We start from the raw sequence: 9627 nt of genomic DNA on the forward strand, positions 1-9627 counted from the left end.
AAGCCTGAAACTTGATTAGAAAATAAAATTATCTATTTATTTAAAAATAAATAAGTTGAAAAAGAAAGATTTAAATAAACCTTAAAGATTATTAAGAAGAATGATTTGAAATTGGAACGTAAATATATTTTTATAAAAAATTAACTATATATTTTTATTATTTCAAAATAAAGTGCTTATTGTATTAAATAAAAATATTTAAGCTCAAATGAATTTTTGTTAATTCAAAACAATTTTTGTGAACATTTGTAAATGTTGAAGGAGAATATTTGTTTTTTATTGTAAACTTTTAAAAATTAACAACACTTGTCACTAAAGGGTTAACATAACAACTTCAGTTTCTTTACGTACTTGGTGTTTTAACCTATAAAAAACAAAGCAAATGTTAATACTTTTTGTTATTTGAGTTTTTTATTCGTTTGAAGCAGTTTGCCAACGTAAATTTTACGACTACAAACTTGAATTGATGAAATCGCAGAGCGCAAAGTTGCAATGTTGCAAAGCTGCAAGCGTAGAATGCAATTCAGTTAACTAATGGTGAACGCCCTGTAATTGGGTCAATATTAACACAAAAAAGTTGCAATTCACAGCAGACGCAAGACATTGTGAATGTCACTGGATGCCGAGTGTTGTTTTCTTAAGAAATAAGTTAATAAAAAGTATTATAGTTTCATGCTAATTTGACATTCAGTACTCAAGGTCCATCCCGAAAATGTACTTTTTAAGGATGCAGTTAATGGGTTACTTTCCAGTATCTGACAAGAAAAAGAAAGGGCAGTGTAAGTAACTTGTAAAAATTATTTGAATTTTCTTATAAATAACAAAAACTTTTACTTTTCAAAAATAAATCAAAGAAAATTATTTTAATGAATCATCAAAATATTATTATGTCATAAAAAATAATCTTAAAATCTTACTTTAACTGAATTGATCACTCCACATATATGAATAATTATCGAAAGATTTATGACTGACACCAGCATATTAAATAAAATCAATGACATACGATTACATGACACGGGATCAAAAAATTTAATGAATTATTTTTCATTAAATTTTATTATTTCAATTACCTAGACCTTATCTATTTATATATGCCAATGTTTGTGTGAATATCTAAAACATACCTTTTACGAACTTGATCTTTAGTTCCCAACCAACTCAATATGGTAAATAGTCCTTTAACTGCTGGTGAAAAATGCCGTAAGGGGACTTTCAAGTCTTTCGTGAAAAGATCAAGTGGCAAAAACCGTACTACCAGCTTTTGACACAAAATTAGGCTCTAAGCATCACTCTAACTACATGAATGGAATTCAGTAAAATGGGATTACAGCGTAGAGTTCCCAAGTTAATAATTGTATTATTAGCGTAACATCAGTGTGTACCTCAGGATTGAAAGCGATGCGACCACCTACAGATAGGAGTGGCTTGAAATACCCACCACCAAAAATGAGATTTTGGAAATAGCAATTCCAGAAAAATTTTGCCTAGCCTAACGAAATATCAAGATATCATAAAGAACTAAATAGAGTGCGCTATTAAACGATCTTCGAAATATAAAGGGAACTATGTGGCAGTATTCATTAAATTGAATAATCAACCAGCAGTCGAATATGCCAACAAAATACGAAGATAGTCAAGTAGAGTGCGCTACGAATCTCTATGATTCGTGGAACTCTAAAGGGAGCTATGTGACGTATTCAACAAACCGAAAAATCAACTAGCAGTTAAATGTTGATACAGACGTGTGGACACTTAATTTATGACTACTGTTTATCGAGCTAAGGTACATGTATGATAAACTGCATACGACGCCAGTATAACTTAACTTAGAATATAACTTTTAAAGATAAAGGGTGCACACATACTACTTTTCTTAAGAGAAGTAATATACTTTTATTGCATTACGACTTCAAAAACTTATTAGCCTTAAGGAAAAGATTCATTTTAGATAACTGTCATATTAAAACAAAAGCAATTCAGAGGTATCTAGTTTAATATCTGTCTTAACATAGAGCTAGGCTTGGCCAACCCTGTAATATCTCCTGCAATGCGTGTCTCTCAGACCTGGAAAAAAGGACGCCAGAACACCTGATGTGTCTACGTCCAGTCTTGGCCAAAACTAGGCTTAAGTTTCTGGGGATCCCCTTCGTCAACACACTCGACGATATCTCTAGCATTAGCATTGGCCAGATTCTTATCTTTATAACTGCCTCTGGCTGATTCTAGCTTGATCTTCTCTCTACTACCCACTATTATGAGGATTTATGGACTCAAAACGGCTTTCTTAGCTAATTGGGGAGGATGCGTTTCTCCCTCCACTACAACTAACTACCATATTAAACTATGTTTTAACTAAACAATAACGAATCAATAAAAGTTCAGTTTTTCATTACTTAAAGATTAATGCATCCGGTAGTTCGTGTCCAATAAAGGATTTGTATATTTCTTATTATCTAATCTGGATTTTGTGTATGTGTAACAAAATGAAGGAAAGTAAATTTACTTATAATAATTAGGTTTTTACGAATAAAAGTTTTATGAAGGAAGTTTTTCGGTGATGTAAAAATTTAACAAATAAACTCAAAAAAATAAATTTTATGAATCCAAAAAAAAATTCAACTGCATTGGAAATAAAGTTAAGTGTTTTGCCGCCGAAGTTACGTCAACAAAAGTTGCTTTCAGTCACCTGAAGTGAATTTACTTTTCCGAGTGATAATTCGAGCGTCTGGCGTGCAATGAGCAACAATTGCTGCCGCTGAACGTGTTGTTGATTTTTGTATCTATTTTTGGTGCAACATTGTCTTTAGGTTACTCGTTCAATATCCGGTAAAAGTTTCTTCAAAGAAATATTTGACGTATTGTGAACTTTGTATTGTTTGAACATATTCGACTATATTCAAAGTTATAAGAATTATGAGATACTTGTAATCATAGTTTTCTTTATTTCTATAATTAATACATAGATATATGAAAGTGTTAATATAATTTTATTATAATATTATTTTTTGTGAAAACTCAAGTGTACATAAACTTGTAGACATTTCCTTTTCACTTTACAAGTTCAAGTACAAGTTTCATCCTCTTATCTTTTAGAAATATAATTTTAAAGAAATAATGAATTAAACATATTTTATCTCATAGATTAAACATACATTCATAATTATTTATTTACTCATACAAATTTCTACTTTAAGCTAACTATTTTTGAAATCAAACTTTACTCTTACTTTAATGGGTTAACACTGTACCATCAAGTATATCTTCATAAGATGCTGAGGAATGTAAGCATAGAACTTTTTAATTTTGACAATTATTAAAATTACAATTAATTATTTATACTTAGATACATTATGCTTATAAGTAACTTTGTACAGAAAAATGCTGATTTTTGTTAATGAACTCTAAACTCTTTTGCTATTGAAGTTATTGATTTCCATTCCACAATTAAATAGCTTCTCCACAATGAAATATTTGACAGAAATACATATGCACATATCCAGTAGCATTGACCAAAATTTTCAAAGCCGTATTTTTACAACATCTAAGTTTCTTGTAAATTGTCGTATACCTTTGAATAACACATAACTGCTCTCATGAGTTGACCCAAAATATGTATAGGGTCAAAGAGACTGTACATGTCGAAGGTAGATGTGACTAGTACTAGCTAGACGGGTTCCCGACTTGCTATAAAATACATTTCAGCATCCCTGGTGTTGTGTTTATATAAGCAGAATACTTTAAAAGGATTGATTAAGGTAACATGAAGACCATAAAGATTGCAAATACGATAGAACATCCCTAAAATAGAATAACAGACTACTTTTACTTACTTATCACTGTTTCATACACTTACTATACTAATAACACATAACCTAATAATTAGGTATTTACTAGTCTAACAATTTAAGAATTCCGATCAATTACTGTCAACATAGCTGTTGAGTCAGAACATGAAAAGGCTATTGTCACTCATCTGCTCTGCCACTACCTAAAAGTTGCCAAAAGGTATATAAATTTAAGGTATTACTAATTTTATTAAAGCAACATTGTGGTTTTGTCGGTTCAACTAAAAATCAAACAAAGTTTTTCTGGTATAGTCTCCATAGTCCATAGTTTTACCTTTGATAGTCTAAGTGAGCCGTGTTGAGCTTCCACACCTAATAGGGTTTACCATTTACCACTGAAGTATTACGAAGCATAATAGTTGATTGCTAAAGTTACGCTATCTAGTCTTTCAGTTGATTTAATTAGATAGCCGGTCTAAGGGTTACCACACATTACTCAAAATAACTAACATTTGTTATATTTGGGTACACTTTTAAAAGCCTACGTGAGCCGCATCTCATCCAACACACACTGCTACTGGCATATACCAGTTAACCGACAAGAATTCATATTTTAATTGATTTAATTCACTATAGAGTTACTAAAACTGTAACATTTTTTAATATATTTTAACATATTAAGGATTTGTAGAGAATCTCTCTCAACTATAAAATCATTTTTATAAGAGGTTTTAAATATTAAACTCCTTGAAAATATTAAGGATTTTTAGAGAATCTCTCTCAACTATAAAACCATTTTTATAAGATGTTTGTTAAGGGTTTCAGATAATCTTAAATCCTTAAATCCTTTTAAACGGTAGCACAATGGGTCAATGAAATTAAGTAGACCAATGAAATCTTATTTTAACTGAACCGAGTTTATCAATTTAAATAAATTGTAAACTTTCTGTGTGAAAGTTTAATACGTCACTGTCAGTAAAGAATAGTGAAACCTATTAAAATCACATTAAACCCTTTTTTAGATTTAACGTCTTTAAATGCTACTATCTATCTTACTGTTTCCTCTTCTAAATTGGTCCTAACGTATAGAACTAACTTTTTAATAATCAATGATTTAATTTTTTTAGGTATATATATATTTATTTTTATAGATTTAATAAATAAAAATATTTCTTTTTAAATTAATAAAAATGTTTATATTTCTATTGCATGGCTTAAATCCCTGTTGGCATTGATTTGCTATCTAATTATATTATTAAAAACTGATTAAAATATTTCACAAAAATTTATTTTTTTTTTATATAGTGTCAATGTCATTGGGTGGTAAGCCTAAAATTTGCATGGCTTCCACACCACCAATGCATATTATGGAAGATAATTTAAAGTTATTGACTAAGACACTGATTATAAATATATATAAGACACCAATCAGTCAGTTGGCTTACTCAAGGCAATTGACTAACCTATTTCGTTACAACCTACGAAAGAAACACATATGCGACCTTTTAGGAGTAGCGTAGGGATCACTAAACTTAATATGAAAACAAAACAGAAAAGAAAAAACAAAAAACAAAAAACAGAAAACAGAAACATTGTAAATTTCTATACGCAAATGCCTTGCATCAACGAAAGACTTAAGAGACGAACTTGCTTAAGCACGTCAATCTGCAATGTTTTGGTTCATTTTAACCACGTTTTTCTTAGTTTTTATGGTTCATTTTTTATGAGTGCATAAATCAAGCAAAAACGAATTCCAAATTTCACAACTCCACTGGCAAAACAAAAATGGCAATAAATCGTATAAGAAATTAACAACTATATATTGAGATTATAATAAAAAAATATTTTGAATTAATCATCTTGAATGAATACTCACTTTCAGTTTCTATTTCACATTTAACTAAAATATTGCTCCCAAAATAAATCTTTCTTATTATCTTCTAAATTATTCTTGAACCATAAAAAGATATTACACATTCAAATGTATGTATTTATTATTTATTTAACAATTTTTCATAACATAAAGTTTTAATGTCTTTAACCTAGTAAAAATAATTTTATTTGAACGAATTTGCAACTCAAATAAAACACCTCATTTATAGTAGTTTTTGAACTGAAACCATGCTTTAGTGCATCGCAAGGTTGAAATTAATTAAAAAACCACCAATTTATGTGCATTTTAAACATTTAAAATTAAAAACTTTTTTCTACAAATATGCCAAAACACTTTCGATTGGTTATTGATAGCAAAAGTTGCTAATTGAAAAATTGACACAACTTTAAACTGAACTTCATGAAAAACTCCGCACAAAACATGAACGAACCTTCCTTCTCAAAGCTTTGTTTGCAACTGCGCCGACGAGTCACGACAGTGAGAAAATTGATCATCTTAAACAGGGTGTCCCAAGCGGCAACTTGCAAATTACAATTAACTCTGACTTCCCAATGTAAATGTTGGCAAAAGAAAAAAATTGGACTTAATTCTTATTTAAATTAAATTAATGAAATATATTTGTTAATGTAGGTCAAAATCGTTTTTATATAATCCGATTTTATGATGTCCAATACTATGATATTTCTCTCATGTTAGTAATTTTGGGATATCAAGTGTGAACCTTGCGATGCTGCTGATAATCAGTCAAAATCAGCAGCATATTCGAAGCTCAAAAACAGTCACAGATGATAGTTAGATAGTAATGGACAAGCTGTATCATTGTTTAGACAAAACCGAGAGAACAGTGGCCAACTGTCCTTCCATAAAATACAGCCTACATAATCATCAATGGTTTGGTGCAGCAGTCCATAATTTAGCCAACACAGCAGATTTAGCCTACACAAAAAACTAATTGCGACACGAGCCAGTTGAAGAGGAGTTCAGTAATTGTTAAACTTAACTTAAACCAGAGTTAACCTCTCGGTCTTACCTAAAGTTGATTTTCCAATAAGCTCTCCATTTCACAAACCTCAAAGTTGTATGTAGGTAATAACAAGTCGATTTGGTTATGTGGCACTTAAAAGATTTTAGTTACCCTTGATCTAAAAAGCAAGCTTTAGTGGATAATAATTAGAGAATAATTTTTGAAACATTATAATTTCTTGGTGATGATTTAACGTAAGCGTTTAATTGATTGAACCACACACATAGGACGCCAATTGGACTCAACGATTTTTCAATTGTTGAGCATCAACCACATCTATACGAAGACGTACCACCATTAAGCAAATGGAGTGGTTCAACTTCCTATAGAACATTTCTATATGCTATATGCAACACTAACGAATGAATGCACACACTTGCAATGATACTATTAATGTTGACGGCTACGCCTCCTCTGCCCCAGCAATATGAAAAACAATTTGTAATTTAGCAGAAAGGATCAAATATTTTGTTCTTAATAGGAGACGAATAGGTATAAAGTTTAGGTAGACATACTGAAGACATCATATCTCAGTGCTGATGAATTCTTTAGTCTTTCAGCACCCTCATTAGTTAATTTTAAGAGGGAAAAGACTTTCACAAAACTACCGACTACTAATTCTTTAAACATTATTCAAAAGGTTTTGCGTTGAGATCGATTAGTGCATTTTACAACGCAGTTCCACAATTATTGCAACTATTCCCAACTACATACTGTGGCACCCAGGAATACTTACATAAAAATTCGCTTTAAACACTTGTTTATAAGTTCGAAAAATGTGCTGCGCACAGCACACACCAGTCTTTCTTGATGGTTGGTCATCTTTAACACCAGAAGCAAAACCGTTCTACTCGGGTTTTGATGCGAGTGTGAATGAATGCATTAAAATGGTTTTAAAATTAATTACTTTGCAAGAAGTAAAAGTGTCATATAGGTTCCTTCCAATTTGCTCTAAATATGACATTTACAAAATTAAAGTAAATTTTAATTACAATTATCAATAATTTGTAATACATAAATCGTTTTTAAATAAACTTGCATTTACCAAAGTCTCTGGTAACTATTAATTAGTTTGAGACAACTAATTGCACTCATTTATAATAATAAATGTATTTTTCGTACAAAAAAAAATAGCATTGGAATATCTGTGAAACATATTGCTATACAAAATGCTAAATATTTAAAGCGTTATATCTGTCAAATGTGCTTGGAAGTGTAGGCACAGCAGTATCAATCTTTTGCATTAAAATCTAACATATGGCAACGCTGGCAAGGCAAATCAAATTTCGCATTTTATTTGTTGGCGGATTGACGTGAAGAACTTAAAAACTTTGTTTAATGTGGGTTGTTTTGCGTTGAGTTTTGCTACAATTAATTTATTTGTTAATACGGTGTGTGTGTATAATAATGGAGTCCTCTGAGGTCTTAAGTCAGGACACAAGAGCATCTGAAGAGCAATCTTTAAAAAGGAAAAAAATATTGACTGATTTAATTACGGAGAGCAAAGATTGTCGTAAGTTATAAAAATATAATTATGTAAACTAATAAAGAAAATATAATTACAGAAGAAAAACTTAAACAAAGACCTACAAAGGAGTCGCTTGGCATATTGACATCAATTCTTGAGAAATGTAACAGTGTTAGAAATGAAGGAAAAGATCAAGATCGTGTGCATCACTCTTCAGAATTAGTACTAGATGCACATGTAATATCAATAAGTCATCAGTTGGTCTCAACCATTTTCGAAGACGTTTCGCAATTTAATGAGCAGACTTTTGCAAATAGCATTGTAACTGAATTTTAGATATTTGTTTTTAAAAAGTAAATAATTTATTTCTTATACTTAAGCTTAACATTGTCAATAATAACAATTGGAATGAACTTCTTAAAATTTCACAACCAATATCCAGATCTGTACATGTTGCATCCTCAATGTTGGGTGCCATAGAATCTCATCCAAAACTGAGTGTTGCAAGGCAACGACAAAGACGGAGCGATGCTTTGACTGCAGAACAAAAACCTGAAACATTTGACAAATTAAACCGTTCCGAAAAAGGAGCAGAAAAAGTAAATATAGCACGCAAAATCATAGTCAACTATTTACGAACTCATGGTGTAGACTCCATTCCATTCTATAAGTTAATTATCGATCCAAGCGATTTTATGAAGACTGCTGATAATGCTTTTCAGTTAGCATTTATGGTGAAAGAGAAAACTGTGTACATTTCTCAAGGTTCTGACGGTTATCCAGCAGTAACATTAACAAAATCAAATAAAAATATTACCACAAATGAATGTGAATGTGCACTAACTTTCGCTTTGGTTCAGGTAAAATTCATTTTCCAATTATATTCACTTTGTTATATATTTCAAAATTTTATAGAAATTCATCGAGTTTTATAATATTGAGGATGCTATTTTAAAGTACGATGATCTGTAAAGAAATTATAAGCAATTAAAATTAAACATTGGCATGAAGATTAAGATCTTGATTCCTGGAGGCTATTCTAAAGTACGATATTTAATATTTATTCTTACAATTAATGTTAAATTGAAAAAATTCTTTTGAATCTAATAATATGAACATATATTTAATTATTATGTACTTTGATATATGACTAGTATGGTAAATCCTTATCTTAATTTCGACATGTACATACATTTCAATAATGCTGTGATATCTCATTTCACACGTTATTATATCCTAATCTATAAAGTCCCATCTAAATATTATGATTCATAAATATATTGTAACTAAAAAAATTTAAAACCGTTTACGTTTTATATATTTGAGTTTTTATTTAAATGAAGTATTTACTAAGATCATATATAGTGTGGAGTACCGATATTTTTCTATATAGCCAATTTATTCGTTCAACGCTGTTGCTTTGCCGAGTATAAAAATAATTTTGTTTCTGATG

At 30.2% G+C, this 9627-nt stretch overlaps 1 protein-coding gene across 1 annotated transcript; it reads left to right on the forward strand.

The window, feature by feature from the left end:
* Nucleotides 1–7806: 7806 nt before the first annotated feature.
* Nucleotides 7807–9390, forward strand: LOC119674787. Its single transcript, XM_038085945.1, has 4 exons — nt 7807–8219; nt 8272–8495; nt 8555–9034; nt 9090–9390. The coding sequence occupies exons 1-4, from the start codon at nt 8114–8116 to the stop codon at nt 9144–9146; spliced, it is 867 nt and encodes a 288-aa protein (XP_037941873.1). The 5' UTR covers nt 7807–8113; the 3' UTR covers nt 9147–9390.
* Nucleotides 9391–9627: the final 237 nt, after the last annotated feature.

This window comes from Teleopsis dalmanni, chromosome 1, assembly GCF_002237135.1.
Source record: "Teleopsis dalmanni isolate 2A chromosome 1, ASM223713v2, whole genome shotgun sequence".
In the NCBI taxonomy this organism is placed as follows: domain Eukaryota; kingdom Metazoa; phylum Arthropoda; class Insecta; order Diptera; family Diopsidae; genus Teleopsis; species Teleopsis dalmanni.

Coding starts and splice junctions, on each gene's coding strand:
- LOC119674787 (XM_038085945.1), top strand. CDS start 8,114: ATGGAGTCCTCTGAGGTCTTAAGTCAGGACACAAGAGCATCTGAAGAG. Junction 8,496..8,554: donor AGACTTTTGCAAATAGCATT/GTAACTGAATTT, acceptor CTTATACTTAAG/CTTAACATTGTCAATAATAA. Junction 9,035..9,089: donor TAACTTTCGCTTTGGTTCAG/GTAAAATTCATT, acceptor AAAATTTTATAG/AAATTCATCGAGTTTTATAA.